The following is a 23214-nucleotide window of genomic DNA, read 5'->3' on the forward strand; positions in this document are numbered from 1 at the left end:
CCTGGCTGTAACACTACTACCATGTGGCCCTATGCAAGTCACTTCCCCTCCAACACCTTCAGTTTCCTCTTCTGTAAGGGCAATAGCGGTGCTTGCCCTGCAGGATTGTCAGGAAAGATGAGGAATGCCCACGAGGGCAGGATCATGCAGCAAGCACTCTTGGTGGTCCTTCCCAGTGGGGACAGTAGGTACAGTCATCTGGGGCACATTACCTGAGAGAACTGTTAGTAAACCAGCAAAAATGGCCTGCTGCTTTGTGTGTATGTGTGTGCGTGTGTGTGTGTGTGTGTGAGATCACTACTCCAGCAGTTCCAACAATGACAATGACAGTAGGTTCCTATTGGTGCATTCAGCCATTCCCCACTTGCCAGGCTCCTTAGAGGCCACTAGAGTCACCAGCGGAGATGGCTGTCCTTGCCTCCTGTGACCTGCACGGCCCACCTCCCATCCCAACACCTCCAGGACAGGGTGTCCCCCTACCCTAACTTCCAGGGAGCCTCTGATGACAGTGCGGGGGTCCCTCCATGAGGCCAGCAGGGCTGTGGCACTGTCCCTGAGTGTCATGAAACATTTCAGTTCCTATTCATCCCCCAGACCCTCCCTGAGCCAGCCAGTGCCGTTCAGACATGATTGCCTCCCATTAGATGGTCAAAATCAGAATCCACAGAGAAGTGCAACAACTTGCCTGTGGTCACACAGCTAATAGTAGATGGACAGGATCTGAATGTGTCTGTCCACTTGATCTATCTCCTCCCAGCAGGAAGCAGACAAGGCAGGGACCACAATCTCCTTTGCACATAAGGAAAGTGAAAGCCACGCAGGTCAAGGGGTCCTGGAAGGTGAAATGGAGAGAAGGAAATCTTCAGAGGCCGAGGGCTGAGGGCTGATCCACCATCATCAACCCTGGGCCGGAGGTACCCAGCTGAGAGTGGAGGTGGCAGCTGGCCCCTAGGGCCTGAGCAGGAAGGACACAGATATGGCCAGAGCCTCCCTTGAGCCTGAGAGGACACAGGATGGATCCTGACCCCTCTCTCATGGCCTTCTGGAAGGCTAAGGGCGAGGGAATGGACTGCATGCGGTTGGGAGAGTTCAACCTCCTGGGGTGCAGAGCTGGGCAGGGCAGTGGGCAAACAGAACCACAGCTTGTTTTCTTTCCACTCTCCCATGGCAGAGATCGACAGGATGTTTTCTAGTCAGTGAGCTGTGACAAGATGAGCGGCTGGAGGCAGGCTCTGGGGCTCTGGGGGAGCCTCCTCCTCTACCTCTGAATCTCTGACATAAGGTCTCCCTCCATAGTTCTTCACTGCTCATGTGTCCCTCAGTTGCACCAACCAAAAGGTCAATTGAATTTACCAAACCCATACAGGGAATGATATTGAGGGAGCTTTTAGTCACTCACTCCTGAGTGTGAATTAGTTTGATTTAATTACTTGTCTCTTGGCACTCAGTAAGGTTAATGTGCACACACACACACACACACACACACACACACACACACACACACACGATTAATGTGCACACCTACACACAGAGTCCTCTTGCTCATACTGAACTGTACCACAGCCCTCCAAAAGACATATTAATCACCCTTTATCCCGATGATGAGACAAAGGCTCAGAAGCGATAACCAAGTTTCCTAAGGTCACACAGTCATGCAGGGAGAAGTGTATGATCTCCAGGATCCTAGGCATTATCCTCTCTTCTCCACTGGCTGTCTGGTACGTGGTTTTGTATATCCAAGAGTCTGTTGGTAGACCAGGACTCGTGTCCAGGATGGGGTGTGAGGGACATCTTCTAGTAGCCTAGGATAGCGTTCCCTTCTGTTCTTTTCTTCTCTGGGATTACAGAGCCATTTTACCCTCTGCAGATTCCACTAGTGCTAGTATGGAGCCCAGCAGAGAGCCAGGAGGACTTGAAACCATTCAGTTCTATGTTTTACTGGGACCATTTGCTGCCAGTGGGCTGGCACATCTATGAGCTGCCAGGACAAAGGTTCTGATCCTGGCTCACCAGGATTGAGTTGCCTCTGTGCTGACGATGGGGGTGGGTGCATAGCCAGGACAGGGATCCCAGCTTCTCCACTGGTGCCTATGGGATTGGACTGAGCCATCACCGAAGTACCTGCCAGCTGTGGCATTCTAGAACAATCACTTGAGGAGTGTGTTCCAGGTGGTGGAGCACAGCTGGTCACCTCTCCTTCTGCTGGGTTTATTTTTGCATCCTGAGATGTTCTGTGAACCCCAGAGGGCTCTGGGATGTCTCTAGAATAGTGGAAAGATTTATTGTGGGCTTAAAAAAAAAAGGTGTTCCTGGAGTCTGAATCCAGGTCCTTGTACTTGCTCCGCAGGTACTCTACCATTGAATCACACCTCCAGCTCTTTTTGCTTCAGTTATTTTTGAAATAGGATCTCATTTTTGCCTGGGGCAAGCCTCAAACCTTGATCCTCCCCATCTCTGCCTCCCTCATAGCTGATTCACAGGTGTATGCCACCATGCCTGGCTATTGTCCCCCCTTTCCACATCAATTCATCTTCAGTTCCCTTCCTCTAAAAAGGATGCTCCCACATGGGAGAGAGGCTGACTAGCCCCTTTGCCTACTCCACACACCCAGCATGTCTCCTCTTGCCTCTCTCCTCAGCATCCATGACACCTTCCTGAAGCTCTGCCCTGTGGGAAAGTGCTACAAGGAGGCCACACTGACCATGGAGCAGATCAGCTCCCTGCCGGCCTTGAGGGTGAGTCCAGGGCAGGGGCCAGTGTCATGGGGACTAACGGGTGAGGGAGATGTGGCAGGGGTGGGATTAGGTGGGTCCTCAATGCTGAGGAATGTTCAGGGGGCCTGGCACCTCCCAGCAGGATGTAGGCTCCAGAGGCTCTCTTACATGCTTCTATTTGCCCTCCATCTCCTATCAGATCTGGCAGGATAGGGGTGCTCACCATTGCTGTATCACAGGTGAGGCCTAGGAGCCGTGTGTGCCACTCAGCCAGGTTTCACAGCTGGAGATGTGGCCTCAGCTAGAAGCTCAGGCTGGCTCTGCTCACCCCATTCCCAGGCCTGCCTGTGAACCTCTGCTGCTCACCATTTACTTCACTCCATCACCCCAGAGACCCCTGTACCAGCTCCTTCCTTCTGTTATGCTTTGTGCCCCAAACCAGGGTGAGGGTGGGAAGATTTGGGTCCCACACAGGGCTGTCAGAGCCTTAGGAAGTCAGGGAGCCACATTGGGCCATCTACCCAGCTCTCTCTAGTCCTTCTCAGGTTCTTTTCTGAGAATCCAGGACATGCAAGACTTGGAGCCAGGGAACTGTCTTCCCAACCCACCTTCTAACTTCCCTGGGTGTAGCCAGAAAAGTAAGGACCCTTTTGCTTTCTGTTCTTGACAACCTCTCTTCATCTCTGCCCTGGCTTAGCCAGACTGCCTTGTGCCAGGGCTTCCATTGGATAGAAGGTGAGTCAAATACTTGCAGTCTCTTGGCCCTCTCTCCTTTTCCTGGGTTGAATCCTACATTCTGAATACCCAGGATAGATGACAGATGGGACACACACACACACACACACACACACACACACACACACACACACACTATGCCCTTGATATGGATACATCTTTGTGTGAGCCACTTCCCTGGGTCTTGAACTGCTCTCTATAAAATGGGTGGAGTGAAGGAGTAGCCAGAGCAGATCCTGCCTGCCTTCCAGTCCATTAGAGACAGTCACTGAGCCTTTGTCCCTGTTAGGCTGAGGCCCTGGCCTCCCCCCATGGTGGCCTGACCGAGTCTAGATGTACACATTAAAAGGACTCCCCAGTCGCTCCTGAGATTTTAATTAAAATTTGTACATCCCAAGAAGCGATGTCAGGTTCACAAATCACGGCTCTGTCAGACTTCCCTATTTGTCATTCAGATCTTGGTGGAATAATGATTTGAGTTTGTCATTGTGCAATGAGAGCCCACCTTCCTTCCTGTCTGGAACAGGTTGAGGTCCATGCAAGGAAGAGGCCCCGGGCCATGGAGGATGGGCTGGCTCCTGAGGGGGAGACATGATGTGGGGACATACAGAATTATTCAACCAATGGCTACGTGACTCCCAAGTCACAGGCCTTATTCAGGGGCACAGACAGAGACGGGACAGAAAAACACAAAGCTGGGCTTGAAATAGAGATGATAGTGGAGGCCACTCTCAGGACAGGTGTGCTGACCACCACTATGTCTCAGCAACCATATGAAATCACCCTGTACCCACTCAAGTTCAGGCATGTGAGATATTAGGAGTGCCCTAAATCAACTCAGATTGAGGTAGCCAAAGAGGCAAGACTAGATGGGGAGCTTCTGTCTATCCAAGGGTAAGGGGTGGGGTCACTGGTTAGTGCCTTAGTCTCTGAATGTTTTAAGGCTGGAAAGAAATCTCGAGACCACTCGGTGTAGTCATTTCAAGGTATTTCCCACCTTGCTGAGGTCCAAAAAGTCAAACTTACCTATGGCTGTGGGTGGTAGAGACAACACCATCCTGCCCCAGGAATCCTGTGGGACTCTCCTGTGGGCTCCTACTTCTGCCCAGGCCTTGGCTGAGCACTGATTATGTGTCTGGGAGGTTCCAGGGGAAAGGCCAACCCTAGAGGGCTGGCAGGGAGGGTCTTAGTGGCTCCAAACCCCTTATTTAGCTCTAGTCTTGCCCCTGAAGGCTTAGAGGCTGTGTATTGAACCCCATAGGAGAAACCCTAACCAACATTCTGCATGTTTCACATGTACTAAACAGGGGACCCAGCCAGGGTGAACTGTCTTCCTCTGCCTCCTCCTTTATACTGGGTCTGCTCCTCCCTGTTTCAGGGGCAGAAGCCCAATGGGGATGGGGCAACAGGGCTCCAGAAGAACAGGTGAGGGGCAGATGAAGTGAGGTCAGCCCCAGGGTAGAGCTGAGACCTCAGGACTTCTTTAGAGTTCTCGTTCATTGAAGAATGTCTAGGAAGTTGAGTCTTGGGCAACATAAATTGAATTTTGCTTTTCTTGTTTGACCTTCCTAAAGGATCATCATTTTACTATCATTTTACTCTGTTTTTATAAATGAAGGCCAGTTCATTGTAGAGAACACAGAAGAGCCAAACTAAGGGAAAACCTATCCATTAGTTCACTTCAAAGGCTGTCAGCCATGACCTAATAAGCCAAGGCCTATTTCCTTTGAACTTCTTCCATGACAATTTGTTAGTGTCTTGCATTTCCGGTTTCCTCTAGTAGTTTGTGGTTGTGTTTTGTGCTATTGTTGTTGCTTTTCCAACTGATCTAAAACTACTAGAACCATCTCTTGAATTGAAGACCTGGAGCCATTGCCCCATGTAGAGAGGTTGGGGACAGGGTATCACCAGTCCAGGAGTGCAGGGTCTGGGTTTGAATTCACTTGCTGGCTGTGTGATCTTGGGCAATGACTCCACAAGAGGGATAAGCCTAAAGCTGGGGAGGGAGAGGGGGAGAGAGGGGAGAGGGGAGGACGGGACGATGACAGAGGAGCAGATACACCCTAGTCATCCGGAGAAAGCTGGAAGGGTGGAGGTGGGGCACAGGGGGGCAGATCCTGTTTTCCGGTAGGCAGATGGCTGTCTTTGGCCTTGGAAGAGCAAAGACCTGGCTCCAGGTGGTCTAGGTGTCCTTCCAGGCTCAAGGACAGTGCAGATTTCTCAAATGTACAAGCAGACATTTTTCTAATGATTAGAACTGTCTACAGGGAGGGAGAAATGCCGGGTGCCTCCTGTCCCTTGGAACCTGTGGCTCTGGCCCCCGAGGGGGTCTTGATTTTCTTTTATGTCAACCATGATCTCTCTCAGACATATTTATTCCAGAAACAAAATTTCTCTCGAGGAGGGACTAGAGGTATCAACTTTCAATTTTGCCAGGTAAGGACATTGGAAAAAAAAGATGTCATCCAGAATCACCAACATTTCAGTTTTAAAAGGTGTTGATTTTAAAACAAAGGCATAAGAAGCGTCGCACCCCAGGAAGGAAAACAAAACAAAACAAAACACCACAGTTCTTTCTAAACATATCCTCTTTTGTCCTTAATTTTTCCTCCCTTTGTCACTGGTTGTCAGTAACTTTGCCACTGGCTCTCGGCCTTGTCTGGGAGGACTTACCCCTAAGTCTCAAGTCCCTGTCCCTGTCTTCCCAACTCTGGGATAGGCAGAACATTTGCTTCCCAGAAGAAGCCAGGAGAGACTTCCTGGAAGGTGCAGCCCAGGGTGGGCCTGTCTTCTCGGCGGCCCAGGGATGGGAGCCTCATGACTCACCATTACCCAGAGCCTTCTCTGGAACTTGCTTAGAGAACCGGGCCCTAGGGAGCTCTAGAGACTTGGCTCAGGGGCTTGAGTGGTCTGGGAAGAAAGTTCTGTTTTCTTAACTTGGGTTCTTCATGGAAAACGGGGGTTTATGAAATGAAGAAGGGTCTGCCCTTTACTGAGAGTGAGGCGTGAGAAGGTTCTGGGTGGAAGAGGGTGGTGGTGGTGGTGGGGTGGGGTGGGGAACAGACTGTTGACAAGGGCACCTGCTGGGTTGGGACACAGTGCCTCTTTCACACGCGGAGTTTCTATGTTCTGTTTGTCTGCTGTATTTGATGTCTTTAAAAGTCAATTAGCTCAATGTTTCTGTTCCTGTACATAATGATCATGCTTTCTGTAAACATGATGAGTGTGGCATGATGTGACTCAGGTTTCCAGTTTCCAGGCCCAGAGTGTCCTTGTGTCTACCAGGGATGACCTCTGCACGGCCTGAAGCCGGGCTCCTGAGCTTAGGGCAGGTAGGGAGAAGGCCTGCCTGCGGCCTCTGACTGCCTTCCACTGCCCCATCTGGGTACCACAGGCTGGTGATCTGGGCATGGCCCAGACCCTGGGTCTTTCTAAATCTTGTTTATGGGCTGCAGCCTATCTGCTTCAAATAGCTTCTAAAGAAATCACTCCCAAAGCTGAAAGACAGCAAAAATATCCTGACAATTATTTAGCCTCAGAAGAAAGGATAGGGATGATAGGGTCACTTTAAAATTAATTTTTTTTTCAGGTTGAAATTTTGCATGCACAGAGTGAAGCTGTCCTACAAGGCTGGCTCCGTGCCTCCTCTTCCAAGGCTTCCATTTCAGCTCTTAGCTGATTCTTTTTGTGTTTGCCCCCACATCTCTAAAGCGAACCCCTATGTTGCCCTTGCTGATAGCTCAGCCTTTGACTCCCACCAGAGGTACTTAGATCTTCTCCCTATCCCTAGACTCATCCTACACACCCGCCTTATATCCTTCCAATGTACCTATATAATGTGGACTAGTGTATCATTGAGTGTTGCATTAGTCAGCTATTTGTTACTTGTAACAAAACACCTGAGGCGGACTACTTTATAGAGAAAATAATACATTTAGTTCAGTTTTGGAGTCTGTAAATCCAAACAGTATCCTGCAGGTTCTAATAAGAGTCTACCTTTGGCTACATTTCATCATGAGATAAGACATGACGTAAGAGGCATGTCTGTCTCTTCTGTGTGTGGTCTCTCCCCCACCCCCATATAAAGCCATCAGGATTCAATCATCCTAATTAATTTTATCTGATTAATCACCTCCCAAATGGCTTGCCTCTAAACACCACAGTGTGGTTAAGTTTCTACTTTCTCAGTACTATTAACATAAAACTTGGGGAATTAAACTTATGCTTGAGCAAGTGTTTTTTGTATTGTCACGATTGCATATACAAACCTGAGCAAGTGTTTATGTTGTTATGGCTGTAGGTACTGTGCAAAGCTGAGCCTTGAAACAAATTTGGTTGCTCTCTCTTTTTGAACATTTTTATTGGATATCTCCCATGATATGATTGTTTGTGCTTAGTTTTCTGTGTAAATAGCACCAACTGAACAAGTTGTCTCTATCTCCTCCAAAAACATGCAGAGGTGAGAAATTTCTATACATTTCATTTTCTTAGTCAGACTTCCCTTGGGAGCCTTCTGATTGGCTCAAATAAGGATACATTTTTACTTTGAACAGTTGCATGTCACCATCCTGGGATCTTCTTTCCCAGTCATCTCAGATTCCTTTCACCTCCCCCTTGGATCTTGTATGTCTCCCCCTCTCTCTCCCTTTACTCCCTTTGTTTTGGTGCTTCATTTTAGTAGCTTTCTTTAAAGGGTACAGGGAAGTAAATGTTTTGACACTTTAAATATCTAAAAATACCTTCATTTTCCTTTCACACTTGACTGAGAGTTTAGCTGGAATTGAATTATAGGTTGGACATCATTTTTCTTCCAAACTTGGAAAGCACTACTCAACTACATTTTAGCACTCACCATTGGAACCGAGAAATCCAAAGCCACTCCATTTCCTGATTATTTTTTTGTCAGTTGACTTTCTTTTTCTTTTCTTTCTCTCTCTCTTTCTTTTCCTTCCTTCCTTCCTGAAACTTGCAAGCTCTTCTTTTGCTTGCTGTATTTATGAAATTTCCACCGGTATTCCTTGCTGTAGATCTCTCACTGTGTGTGAGGCACGCAAAAGGCTATTCCATCTGGAAACTCAGGCCCTTTACTTCTGGGATGTTTCTTTTTCATTACTTATTTAATTAGTTTTTCTCTTCTATGTTTCTGTAACTTTACTATCCTGAGGTTCAGCATCCCAGATTAGTCCTTCACTTTTCATCTTTACTATTTTTTCCTTCTTCTCTTAGTTTTTCTTTCTGGGAAATTTTTTCAATTTGACCTTCCAACTTTACATAGGTCTTTTCACTCCTGCTATCATGATTTTAATTTCTAAGAACTCCTGTTGGTTCTCTGAATTTTTCTTTTAAAAAGAGAATCCTCCTCCTCTTTTTCCTGCATACAGCATCTCCTATCTTTCCTTTAAGGTACCTTTTCTGCTTGCTGCTTTTGGTCCTTGATTTTTTTTTATTTTTTTATTTTTTGCCAGTTGTGGGACCTGAACTCTGGCCCTGGGCTCTGTCCCTCAGCTCTTAAGCTCAAGGCAAGCGTTCTACCACTGAGCCACCTTCCCAGCCCCTGGTCCTTGATTTTTACATCAAAGGCCTTCTTTGGCTAGCTGGTAACTGAATGCTCAGAATTAAGAGTTGGGGATAGTTGCCAAAGAGCTCAAACCCCTGGATATTGTTTCCCAATCAAGAGTCACTAGAGGGCTACCCAAGGGGGTCATTTCTGAGGATCCTCTAGAAATTCCAGAAGTCATGTTCTGTGTGCTAGCCTCCTATAGCTAAGTCTGGAAAGGGGGTGGAAGAGGCTGAGTTCAGCAACTATTTCTTTCTTCAATCCCCAGTCTTCGGCCGTATCCATTGTCCCCACTGAAGAAGCGTACAAATGTACTCTCCCCAGAGGAACACTCTCCCATATTCAGCGGGATTAGGCAGGGTAGACCCCCAACATGGAGCGTCTGCTTCGCAGCACTTACTAGCAGCCCTCCTGTGAGCCAATCTTTATTCCTGAGTGTCCACTTCCAGAGCCTGTGGAGAATTTCAGATGGAGATCAGGTTGCTCATCTCTGCTGATCACTTCCCACCCATTCGTCTGCTTCCCTTCACAGTGCATGGTTGTAGTCTTCTCTCATTTTTATTTCTTTTTCTATTTTTGTGGGCTATGCCTCCAAGAAATCCCTTCATTTTTTTATTGTGAAAATACTGTACAGAGGGGTTACAATTACATGGGCAAGATAATGAGTACATTTCTTATCAAGCATTGTTGCCTCCTTCATTTTTATTTCATTGCATGCTGAGGAGGGGAAAAGGGAGGAGCACGCATAGGTGCAAGGGTTCACTGTTTCTGATGTACAGTAAAACAGCACAAAGCTGCTCCTCTTCCACACACACCACAGCTACCCTCCGACTTTTCTATTCTCCATTCCAACTCTCCAAACGTTCCACTTGATTGGTACCCTCAGAGCCCTGCCCCCCGCCCCCCGTGCAGTCCTCATTCCTGGCCACACCTCGCATCCAAGAGCATCCTTTGCTTTGGTCATCAGAGATAAAATACTATGGATGAGAGATGCTTTTGTGGAGACTGTGGGTGCAAAGAGGTGCTCATTCCTTGTTCTCACCTGTAAGAAGTTACCATGTATTACTCATGGGTTGTGCGCTGAGTCAGTCTTGTGCCTTACAGGCCTCTTCTCCAGGAATTCTGGGGAAAGAGCAGGAAATACATCAGCCGTGGGGGCTGGACTCTAATGCTAAAAGCTGGGGTCCAAACAGTCTGACCTAGGATTCAGAGTGAGTGTGATCCCTCCTAGACAGACCCAGAAGGACCCCGCAGGACATGCTCAGTCAGCATCCCCTTTCCTAGGAGGCTGAGAGGCTTCAAGGGAATCTAGATCCTTCTAGTGTGTCCTGTGCTAAGGCAGGGTTAGAGATGGATGCTCTTGACATCTGCATATAGACTTCCCCAGAGCACCCAGCCCCGCTGGATGCCCACCCCTAATCTCCAGCTCAAGGAAAAGCGCAGACATAACAACAGTCCCTGCTGGAAGAGGCTCCCGAAGGTCTTTGGGTTCCTGAGCCTCTTTTCCACAGGAGAAGGCATATCTGGGGTTTGAATCCCCTGACCACCTGAGAGGAGGTAGCATGGGAGGGAGGCAGTTCCTGCATGCCACCTGTCTTCCTTAATGTTTAAGGATCAACTTACTCCCGGTGTCGTTATGGCCACCACCTTACCTACCATGGGTGGGCAGACCTTCACCAGTGAAGAAGCCACAGATGGGTATGACCCACACAGGTTAACAGGGCCCATCAGAAGCTGAGACAGGCTTGAACCTGGGCCCCCTGTTTCAAGGCCCACCTTTAGGACTCTTGAGAAAACCTTGTATCTGAGTTTCAATTCCTTGCTGAGAAGCTAGCTTGACCTTCTAACTCCCAGGTACCCAGGGAAGCCTTCGAACTATACTGCACTGAGCCAGACAGCAGAGAACCCAGCCGGAGGCAGAGTCAGGTGGTGGTGGGGGGTGTCTTTGATCTACTGCAGTCCAGGCAGGGACAGCTGGGCCCAGTGATAATCCTTAGACTGTATTTAGGCCACCACCCTGAGCCCCCACCCCCACTCTCAGATATTCTCTCCAGTGAGCTAGAAACACAACAAATTGGATAGACACAGTAATTCCATTCCTCAGCCCTGGGTCACAGGCTTCGTTGTCACACGTTGTTTTACACACTGCCTTGTGAGACACATGGCTTTTCACAAAGCCTACAGACAAGGAAACTGAGGCAGTGAGCCCTCGAGAGCCTGACCCAAGGCCACACAGTCAAAAAGCTACACTTGAACTCTAGACTTCTGTTTGTTCTTCTCCATCTCCTGAAGAAGATGAGTTCGAGGCCACCAAACAGGTGTTACATATGTGTGGGAGGGGGGTATAGGTGTGTATGTGCTTGTTAATGGGAGCCATCCTCAGACAGCCCGCCGCATGCATGTGTCCCGGATGCTGGGTGATCTGTATGTTGGTCCAGCTTAGAACCACAGGGCCCCTCCAGCTCCTGACACCCAGCTTCTCTGGCTCCTGTGGCCAGCCTGGGAATTGTCTGATTCCCAAGTCCCCAGGCTCGGCCCCACCCCTCGTGCTCAGACGCCCCATGTGGAACAAATGTTCCACTGAGAAAGAAGAGAGAACCTAGGGCCCAACCCAGGCTCCCAGGTTCCCAGGCTCCCACCCCAAGGCCCTAGCTCCAAGGGCCTGAGGTCACTCTGAGCCTTTCACCCATCAGACAGAAGCAGCTGGGTCTCTGAGATAAATAAATACCAGGGACTGATCAGAGATCCAGCACCTCCGCAAATGGAGCTGTAGGCTCTCCCAGGACAGCAGGCTCTTGGGTCCATTTGACAAAGCGTGGATGGCCAGCTGGCTGCTGCAGCCTAGCTCCCAGCAAGTCTTGACATCTGACAGTGTCGCTCAAGCATCTTCTCATTTAATCTGCCAGGTACCTGAGGGATGTAGGAGGAGTCCCTCATTGACATCAGGGAAGCAGAACAAAGAGGGTTAAGCACCCTGGCCCCAGCTGATGGAACCTGGCCCAATCTCAGCCTCCAGCACTTGCTCCCCACAGCCCCGCCCAGCCCAGGGGGTGGGGCCCCGCTCCCCAATGCCGAGTCAGAACTGGGAGGGCAATTTGGCAGCTGGCGCGTTCCCTTGCATTTTCGAGCATCATTAGATCTTTTTCTGACAACTTCATCAGTTAGCAGGGTTCAGAATTGGCAAAAATCCTTATTTAGACATTCAGCCAAAGAATTAAGCGGTTGTTTCAGAAAAAAGCTCAGTGATGGAGGAAGCAGTCTCTGTGCTGGGCTGGGCAGGCAGCCGTGGAGGGCCAAGATCTGGCCTCTACCCCTGGCCTCACCATGACATGCCTATGCTTTGCTTCAGGCCTCAGTTTCCATTTCATATAAATGGGTACAATTACACCTCCCATCAGGTAGTCAGGAAAGCTTCGGCAAGTGCAGGAAAAACCCTGGGCTCTAGTTTTATCTTTTCTTATCTGAGCGGCAGTTCTAGACTGGGCATGGATTTTGGACTGTATCTGTGGTATCACTCAAAGGAGGTGATGGCTAGAACTTTCCACAGCTTGTCCAGGGGCACGTGCTCCATCCGTCATTCATATGTCTGTCTGGAGGCAGGGAATGGATGAGCATTTTGTTACCATATGCGCACAGTTTAACCATTTTCATCTCCTGACATGCCACATCTTATGGGCTTGTCTCCTGTCCCCTGGCCACATGAGGTTTTGTGCCACCTTTTCTTCGTCACCTACTTTCTTCCTATGAGAGTTAAGGGAGAATGATCAGTCTTGTAGGAAGGTTGAGGGGGTCGTCTGAGTTGTCCTGGCCAACCTATTACAGAGCAGGGGTGGTCCCTGTGGCCTGCCCCCCCCCACCCCCAGTGCACAGGGCACACCGATAGGATCCTCTTACTGATGCTATCCTCGGAAAGGATAACTTACACCAAATTCCCCATGGGTTGTTTCAAAGAAACAGGCAGAGTTGTGGGCCTGGGGAAGGGGCTGCTGGGCCTGGGGACATACTTGTGCCGGATTTCTGGCACAGCCCTATCCACTCAGCGTACAAGATAAACAAACCCCATTTCAGCTTTTCAAGAGTCCAGGTCCCCAGGGCTTTCTCAGCCTGCTGGGCTGGAGGCTTTATTCCACTCCTGTCTTTGCTGATAACTTTATTCCTGCCCCTAGAGACCTCCAACTTGTTTAAAAATAGAAAAATAAACAACATTATTCCTCCAGTGCCCCCTCCCCACTCCGGGCCTCCTAACGAGGTGCTGGCAGGGCAGGCCAGGGCTCTGTTCCCAGGGTTTTTGACCCTCTGCCGGCCTCAGGCCTGCCGCTGCCTCCATGGGGACAAGACGCCCTGCAGCTTTGAAGGGTGACCTAGTGGCCCCAGCCGCTGTCTTAGGGTGAGGGTGGGAGAGGGGATGGTCCTGAGCATCTCCTCTGCTCCACCCAGATGGGAGATGGGGACATGTCAACCTGGCTGTAGAGAGAAAGGCCTGAACACCCACAGACCCTCTGGGGATCTTGCCCTTCTTGTTCACCCTGGCCTCAGCCATCACAAGATGACAGTCCCCTTTTCAGTGTGTCACCAGATGAGATCTGCCAGGAGGCAGCCCTAAGTCTCCCAAATGTGTCGGGAGTGCACTGGATTCCTGTACTTGACTTCGCAGTTTGTGTGCGGCCTCAGTTTTCCCCATCTGAAAAATGGACCTAATGAGAGCAGCTCTTTTGGCCTTGTTGGGTTTCTGTGAACACTGGGGGAATGGTGGCTGTGGGGGAGGCTGAAAAGCTCCAGGGTCTCATTCCTAGAGGATGGCATCTGAGGGAGACCTGGCTGTGACTTCAGAGTGGCAGAAGCATGGAGGGAACATTCTGGAAGGTATACGCAAAGTTGGACACTTGGTGAGGCAAACTTGAGAGATGGGCTGAAGCCATGTGCCATTGAATTTTCCTTCTCACTGGGGGTCCTGCTCGGGCGTGCCGGTTCTTGCCACTCTTAGAGGAGAAGAGCAGCTACCAGCCTCTCAACAGCTCTAGGAGCCATTTGTCCAGCCTGGCCTGGGCCCAGCTCTTGGCCTGCAGAAAGCGAATTTAAAAGACAAGCAAATGCCTGCCTCCACGTCCCAAAGAAAAAAAGTCACTCTGCTTATTTAGCACATGATTTCCTTAGCACACGTTCTTTTTTAACTTGCCTCTTATGGTTAAAATAATATGGCAGCCTTCAAGTAAAAATGTTAAAAAGCAGTTCTTGGCACCCCACCACCTTAACATAAGTTTTCATTTTCTATTTTCTTTTACTATCGTTTCCCCTACAAATGTTAGTTTACAATGCTGTAGTCATACATAGACACAATTTCATTCTGTGCTTTTTCCCCCCCATTAGGCATAAATTACCTTTTCACGTTGCTACATAGTCTGTGTAATTATCATTTTAATGGTCGAATAATTGCATTGCATTCTGAGTTACCAAACCATCTTCTTGTGGCTGGACATTAACATTGTTTCCAGGGGGTTCTTTATTTGTTTGTTACTATAAATACTGTTGCAGTAAACATCCTCATGTATTATGTTCTCCATTTTGGGGGGAATTATTTTCTTAGTGTACATATCCAGGAGGCAATAGATAGCTATGACCATTCCAAGCATTTGAACTATTAAAATGATAATCATGCTGAATATTGTAGCAACATGGAGAATTGGAGACAAGGAGTATATACACAAGAAAAATACTTGGCTGTTTAAATATCCCTAAACCCAATAAATGATAAAAATAGAGCCTGGTCACACCTCACTAGAGACTTTCCTCCAAGTTGATGTCATCTTTGTAAAGGTTATTTTGTTGTATTTATTTTGTGCCCTTATGGGACTTGAACTCAGGGCCTGTGCTCTTGCTTGGCATCTTTGCTTAAAGCTAGCACTTTAACACTTGAGCCGTAACTCCACCTCTGGCTTATTTTTCTTTTCCTTTTTCTTTTTGGTGGTTAATTAGAGATAAGAATTTCATGAGCTTTCCTGCCAAGGCTGGTTTCAAACCTCAAATCTCAGATCTCAGCCTCCTGAGTAGCTAAGATTGCATGAAGAGATGCTGACTTAGAAGGTTTCAGTGAGGTTGGGGATTTCAGTGAGGGGTCTGGTGAGCTCAGATACAAGGTCAATGTGGGGCACCACTGTGCTTCTCGACCCCAACTGTAGAACGAGTGGCAAGCCCAAGTGTGCATGAAATACCTTAGCTCCCTTCTCACCATTGCTGGAGTTCCTGGACACCTCACATGGAGGTGACACCAACCTCAGCTTGCCTGGGCCACTATGCTTCAGGCAAAGGTCAGCAGCTGACCCCAGGGAGCCAGAATTCCCACTTCTACTATCATAGGAGAGCAGGCTGGTGAGCTGGCCCAGGCCACAGCCCTGCTGAGCAGCTTTGCCAGTGCTACGGTGCTGAGTTTTAATCAGAGTGAGTATTTACTGAGGAGAGGAGCTTCCAGTGCCAGATGCTTTGTCAATATGATCTCCCCCAAACCCCACAAAACCCCAGGAGAAAAGCAGTGATTCTGGGACCATGGAGAGACCTCACAATCTACCCTACGTCACTTGTCTTATTTTGTTGCTGCTGTTACTGAGGATCTTGAATATTGTTTAGGGTCTGGTGTGATGTGTCTGGCAATGTGCGAGTGTGAACAGACACCTATCAATAAAATGGGCAAGTTTGGTTTTGCCTGTAGTAGCTGTTGATGAGCAAGTTAAGGAGCCATTCACTTTCTAGGTTCTTATCTCCTTTTTGTTTCTTTTTGTTGTGTGTGCACAGGTTGCGCTAATAAAAATTGGAGATTTTATAATTGGGTCAAAGGCTGCAACACAGCAAAAACGTTGCAATGTCAACTAAAAAGTCATCATACTAACTTTTTAGGGTCAGTCTTAATTCCAGAGCCTCTACTCAGTCCTCTGTTTACTTCAAACTTTCCACCATACTGAGCCAAACCACTGGGAAGCCCCCCCCCCAAAAAAAACAGGTTTGCTACTCTCAGTGCTCCTTCTAGAAGAGAGACAAGGGCAGGTGGCTCTTCTAGAAAGTTCCTAGGGTCAGTGGCAGGTACAAATCTGGGGATAGACTGGTCAGATGGAGCTGAGCCAAGCTCGGGTCATGTGGGCCCACAGCTATTTAATAATATTTAACGTTTTTACTGCCTTTTGCTCCTATTTGTTCCATTAGCAATCTGCCTCCAGCTGCCGGCAGGACACATCCTCAGCCTATCCCTGCCAACCCATCTGTCACTAGGAGACAGCTCCTGCACGAGCCTCTCTGGTTTTGAGACTTCAGGAAGGGTGAATGTGGAAACACAGACTGGTGGAAATAGTGTCCCCCGTCCCCCCTCCCCCCGCCCGGGGCCTGGGCCACACAGGGAAGGCTTTTGTATGTGGGAATCCTCGCCTTCCACATTGTTTGGGGAGGATCACACAATCCAATCAGGGCCTTTGAGGGCCACCATGGTCCAAGTTCAGCCCCTCTGTGCCCTTCTCCTTCTTGACAGTTAACGTCCTGTGTTACCTAGGCAGCCAGGTAGAGAAGGAGATAGAGAGCAAGAGGAGCAAGATGTCAGAAGGGAGGCCACTGCCTTTCTTTTTCCTTATGGCTTCTGCATGGATGTCTCCTTTCTTCCCTGAACTGGCTTCAGCTCCAGCTCTAGTCTCTATCTTCTTCCTTCCCCCTTCTAGGCTCTTTTTCTCTCTGACCTGTCAGCACCCACTGCCCTGACCTAGCTTTTGTCATTGCCTTGCTAGTACAGTAGTCCTCCTTTATCTGCAGCTTCTCTTTCTACAGGTCCCATTATCCAAGGTCCACTGTGGGCTGAAAATATTAAGTGGAAAATTCCAGAAATAAGCAACTCATGTTTCAAACTGTGTGCTGTTCCAAATAGCGTGATGAAATCTCCTGCAGTCACGCAGGAGACACAGGTCATCTTATTCCCTGTATCCACACTGTGTATGCCATCCACCTGCTAGTTACTTAGCAGCCTTCTCAGGACCCAGCATGACTGTTGATATTGTAGTTCTTTTACATAGGCTCCAGTATGATCTGTTGGGGAGTCTTAGAAACATATTCCCTGAGGATAGCGGGACTGTGGGACTGGATTTAGAGCCTTCTCTTAGGCTGCTTGTTTCTGAAGAGACAGATGTATGTGCCCAGGAAGGTGGGCTTCATGGAGAATGGACCCCTATTATATGAGGATCCTAGACTCTAGCTCAGTGACCAGCATAAAGAAAAGCATGTGTATGCATTTGCTACAAGGACTTGGAAGTTCAGATTATGGGACTGCGAGGTCAGTGCCTTCTTGTCTTCTGTATGAAGCAACATCTTCATTTTGTCCACCTGCCCTCTGAGCACTTGGCAGCAACTGAAAGTATGGGACTCATGGTAACTTCTTGAACTCCATTGTGCTCTGTGTGTAGGAATTTGATTTAATGGGGAAAAATACTTTCTAGTAGAAATGGTATTGATGTAGAAGTTGGGTCCTGACAGCTCTTTGGATCAGTGGCAGGTGCCCAGGGGCCTAGAATCTAGGGAGCCACTTCCCTCTTTTGGCTTGTACCTTCTCTCTGTCAAATGTCTGTCTGCCACCTGCCTGCAAGATAATCCCAGCCTGACTCAATGCCTTGCATACAGCAGGTGCTCACTTGTGTATTGGGTTTATGAAGTGACCGAGTGGCTCTGACTCAACACTGCCACCTTCTGGCAGAGCTGCTCTAGTGTGGAAGGGCTGCTCCAAGTTCAGATCCAGAACTCAGAACTCCAAATTTCTCCCTGGGAGGAGAGGGGAGAGAGAACCCTGCCTGATGGGGCACCCCACTCATCCATCCTCCGTAAGCCAGCAGCTCCATCCACCCAGATTTCAAGCCACTGCTCCTGGTGACAAGCTTCGCCATCTCTTCTGGGTCACTTTGCAAAGACAGGTAGCACAGGAGCAGTGTGTTGGAATGGTCCTACCATTTTCTGGGATAGACCAGTTCCCCGGAGACTCTCTTTCATCAGTGGGTAAATGACCTTTTAAATGTTTATTTTTTAAAAAAAACAAAACCTTTCTTTTTTTTCTAATACAAGCACTAATGCTGCTCATTTCCCTGTACACATGCTTCCACTAAGCAGCACAAATTTTGATGCTTTCATTTCCACTTAGCTCAAAATACATCCTAATTTCTTTGGCTTTAAGGATTTCCAAGATATCTTTCCATTGCTGTTTTCTAATTTAATTTTGTTATGGGCAAAGAATATATTTTATTATTTAAATCCTCTTAAGTTCATAAAGACTTGCTTTATAACCCGGAATGTGGTCTATTTTGGTCAATGATCCAAATGCATTTGAAAAGATACATTTATTTTGCTGTGTTAGGTGGATTTTTTTTATAAAATTAGATCTAGTTGGTTGGTGGCCTTTTTAAAACTTTTACATCATTAATGATTTTGTAGGGAGAGTATTTGTTTTATCAATTATTGACAAATGTTAAAACTTCAACTATAGTTGTGGATTGTTTTTTTGAGGTCTTAAAATGGGGAAACCTCATATACTCACTGATAATTATAATTTCTAGAGCTCTTTATTCCTTTGTGTATCTCCAGATTTCCTTCTGCTATTTTTTACCTAAAGAATTTCCTTTTTAATTTTTTTTTGTAGTTCTAGTCAGCTGCTGCTGAAGTCGCTCAGCTTTTGTCTGAGAGAGGAAAAAAAAAAGTCTTTTGCCTTCATGTCTGAAGGATATTTTTGCTGGGTATAGAATAGCACATGAAAATTTCCTAAACACCTCCAGAGAGTTAAAGACCTCGCTCCATTGTCCTCTAGCTTGCTTAGCTTCTAACGAAGAATCTACTGTCATTTTAATCTTTGTTCCTGTCTAGATATGTGTTTATCCTTTTCTGGGAAAATATTTTCCCCTTATTTTTAGCATTTGATTATGCTAAAAAGCATTTTCTTCTGCTTGCTGTTTTGGAGCATCTTGAATGAATGTGTGGTTGTCAAGGGTTATACTTTCATTAGTATGTTTCCTTCTGCCTTTTTCCTTCTCATCTATGTTACCCAGGCTGGGCTCAAGAAGCCCTCCCACTTCAGCCTCCTAAGTAGCTGGGATTGCAGGTATGCTTCTCTGTGTCCATCTTCCTCTACCTTCTTGAACAACCTCAGTTGTGCAGTTGTAAAAGTCATTTTATTAGTGACTGCTCTATCATTTGGGTCACCATGGACTCCGTTTCCATTCATTGATTTTTCTACTGACTGTGGATCTTTTCTGTCAAGTTTTAATTCGATGTTGAGTATTGTAGATTTTCTATCATTAGGCGCTTGATTTTGTTGGTTTAGTTTACATGCTATTGAGTTTCGATTTTGAATGTAGTTTATCACTGCCATTGCACGATCCTTTCCATGTTTGCTTTTATGATTTGGTGAGGCGGGTTTTATATATCTTTCACCAGACCTTCCTTATGTCAATATTGTTCATATCTTACATAATGAGGAAATGGAGGGCTTGTCACCAGGGTCACTGGTTTAGAAGCCAGGAGGAAGAGCTCTGGAAGACTATAACTAGAATTGTTATAAGTATATGGATCTATTTGGAAAGAATCAACATCTTCCAATCCATAAATACAGTATACCTGAGGGAAGTTTTTAACAATACTAAAGCACAAAGGTTTTATTGTATCCTTCTTGAACACAAGCTCTGCCCAGTCAAACCTGACCATCTATGAGTGGCCTGGCACACAGTCATCCCCCAGTTAGTCTGCTCCAGGTCCAGTAGATTAAGGCCTCTACTCAAAATGGAAGAGTTGTTGGAAGCCAGTAGCTCATGCATATTATCCTAGCTGTTCAGGAGGATGAGCTCTGAGGGTCACGATTCACAGCCAGCCTGGTCAGGAAAGTCCAGGGCTCTTAAATTAACTCTTCTCTAGTTAACCAACAGAAAGCCAGAAGTGGAGCTGTGGCTCAAATGGTAGACTGCTAGCCTTGAGCAAGAAGGCTCAGCGACAGCCCCCAGGATCTGAGTTCAAGCCCCAGTACTGGCACACATACAAAAAAGACTGAAGAATGCTGGCCACTCTACATTCCTCCCCGTACTTACCCATTGATTCCTTTCCTTAATAAATGCATTGGGTCTGTTTAAAATGTTAAAAAATGTAAATATTTATCCTATTTTAATGAGTTGGTGGCAGATACAATGAACAAAAATGTCTTCAAAAGTAACAGACCCCAGGAATTAAGAAACTTTAAATACCAATACAAAATTTAAATGAAATAATATTTGAACTCTTCCTTAAGAAAATGAGATCTTAAAAAATCAAAGTACATCAATGATGTCATTATTGAGTCATTGGCTTATTTTTGTGTGATTCCCCCCCCCCCAACAACTGTAAAAAGCTCTTTCTGATGAGGCACTTGGAGGAATGGTGAGGAGATATTTTTAAGCTAAGTCCAAATATTTTCCCTCTGACTTTCATCTGCAAATCAAATCTCTTGTTCAGTAACTTTGAGAAGACCTTTTTCTTTAAAAAAAAAAAGTTTTGGGTTTTGGCAGGGACTGCAATCTTTTTTGTCAACAAACTGTAGTTTCTGTTTCCAAAAAAACTCTCAGCCTTCGGAGTTTATTTTCATCTCCCCTGGCTTCATCATGTATCGGCAGGGCTCGCACTTTGGAGTTACCTGCATAAATTTTTGTGCTGACATGTTTATATCCGCCTTGTTCAGAATACCTTAAATTAGGTGCTGTTTTTGAAATAGAAGCATTACTTTGTCATTTATTTTCTCCCCTGGAGGATTGAAAACCTTTAAATGAGTGAGATTTTTTGTTGGTGGTGGTGGTTCTGGGCCTTCAACTTAGGGCCTGGGCATTGTCCCTGAGCCTCTTTGTGCTCAACCACTGGTCCAAGTCCCCATCCCTATCTCTAGGAATGCAGGCTGGCCTATCCCCTGGGGGTGGAGGTGGGGTTTCACCTCTAATAAGAGTTTTCAGAAAGTTCCTATCATCCACAAAGATTCCAAGATGGCGCTAGTTAGGCCCAGTATCCATATTGCAGTGACAAGGCCTTGAATTTATAATCCTCCATCCTGAGCCTCTTGAATGCTGGAATTACAGGTGTTTGCCTTCATGCTGGGATTGTTCTTTAAAATCTTGCTTTAATGCTTTGAAATAGAGCTCTGCAGAAGTCTGGGTCTCCTTTAGTTGTTTTTGAAAAATTGACACATAATGCATGTATTTTATGAGATGCAGCTAGTTTATTTTATTTTTAATAGATTCAGAGAATGGGGGGAAATGTATCATGGGCTGCGTGTATTTAAGCCACTGTGCTTGTTTTCATCCACCACCACCAATTATAGCCTTTTGTGTTGAAATTAAGCTAGGAATTGTGTTTTCCTTTATGTCAGTCAGTGGTTCTTAGAAGCTAGCTGGAAAGAATTGTGTTTTCATATTTTTTTAACATGCAGTTTCAAAATCTACCACCATTCTTTATTTAGACAAATGTCAAAACAGTCTAAAAAATCTGTGTCTAATATTTGCAGGTGTGCACATATAAACTTTGTAATAGATGCTACTATATGTTTTAGCAACAAAAACACAATATTCAAAATATTCTCTCCAAATAGTAGTTTCTTTGGAAAAGCAATAATGTTAAAATGAGCCACCTAGGGCTGGGAAGGTGGCTCAGTGGTAGAGCGCTTGCCTTGCATGCTTAAGGCCATGGGTTTGATTCCTCAGCACCACATAAGCAATAAGCCGAAAGTGGTGCTGTGGCTCAAGTGGTAGAGCTCTAGCCTTGAGCTGAAGAGCTGAGGGACAGCGCCCAGACCCAGAGTTCAGGCCCACGACTGGACCCCCCCCCCAAAAAAAAAATGAGCCACCTAATATATCTTGAAGACACAAATGAAGTTGAGTTCATCTTTTGGTGAATAACGTGTGTGTGTGTAATTAAAAGTAATGAAAAATGTTCTTAGCAAAATTCATTTAGCAAAATAAACTGCCAACAGCCATTTGTCACCATCAAAAGATCAGCAAACGCAAAGCATTTGTGTTTCCTTTTGTTGTTGTTTTTAATATAGGAAAAACTTTACAATTCCTCTTTAAGTTTGATGGCTCTTAAAGGAGCTTTGCCAAGCCATAACCAGCAAATTGGAGCCTCCATGTGCTTCTCAAGATTTTTATAATCACTGATAACAAATCATTGTGCAAACTTTGCTATATTTTTAATTCTTAAAAACAAAAACAACACTCAGGCACTGCTGACTGTAATCCTCAGCTACTCAGGAGGCTTAAGGACTGAGGTTAGAAGTCAGCCTGGACAAAAAAAAAATCTTTGAGATGCTTTATTCCCAGTTCACCATCAAAATGCTGGAAGTGGATGTGTGTCTCAAGTGACAGAGTGTCTTGAGCAAAGAAGCTGAGAGCTTGAGGTCATGAGTTCAAGCACCAATAAATAAATAAATACCCTAGCAATCAACAGGTCCTGAGGCATCTTCTGTGCTTCTGAAGTTACTGGCTTGACTGCTTTAGCTGCAAGGGACTCCACAGGGGAGCAGTTTCTCCTGTGTGACCTTCCCCCCTTTCCATCACACAGCAACCCTTCCTGTGAATGACTTCCGCTCAGTTTTCTCCTAAAACAGTACACTTACTAAAGAAGTTATTCTTCACTACATATTACCTTTTCCTTTAGTGGCTCCCCAAAATTCTAGTTCTTCAAATAATCTTATTATTCTACCAAAATCTAGGAAAACCAAGTTAGAAATATCTATACTTCATAGTACTGGAGATTAAACTCAATGCTTCTCAAAAAGTGCTCTACCCCTTAAGCCATGCCCCCTACCATAGCCCTTTTGCTTTTAGTTTGTTTTTCATATAGGGTCTTGTGATAACTTTGCCCAGACTGAGTGCAAACAGTGATCCTCCCACTTCTGCCTCCCAAGTATCTGGGATAACCAAAATCCAAGATATACTGTTGGTTGGTTTTGGACTCAGGCCTCATGCTTGCTAGGCAAATGCTCTACCCTTGAGCTCCATCCTTATCCCTAAGATATACTTTTATTTAGCTATTCAGCAAAGTACCTACAGTATGAAATTGTTCTAATGCTTTTTCCATATCTTCAGCAGTATTATCTCTGCATCTTTCAATGTACCGTTTCTGCTGTCATCAGCTACCACTCCAACTGGTTTCTAGGGTGTGTGTGTGTGTGTGTGTGTGTGTGTGTGTGTGTGT

The 23214-nt window shown here is 46.4% G+C and overlaps 1 protein-coding gene across 1 annotated transcript in view; it reads left to right on the plus strand.

Annotated features, from left to right (window-relative positions):
• Window positions 1-23214, plus strand: part of Cib4 (calcium and integrin binding family member 4) — a 42690-nt gene that overhangs the window by 6179 nt on the left and 13297 nt on the right. The window contains exon 3 of the mRNA XM_013013618.1: window positions 2639-2735. Within this exon, the coding sequence (XP_012869072.1) occupies window positions 2639-2735 (97 nt within the window). The remainder of the gene's footprint in view (window positions 1-2638; window positions 2736-23214) is intronic.

The sequence above is a fragment of the Dipodomys ordii genome, unplaced genomic scaffold, assembly GCF_000151885.1.
Source record: "Dipodomys ordii isolate 6190 unplaced genomic scaffold, Dord_2.0 Scaffold20, whole genome shotgun sequence".
NCBI lineage: Eukaryota > Metazoa > Chordata > Mammalia > Rodentia > Heteromyidae > Dipodomys > Dipodomys ordii.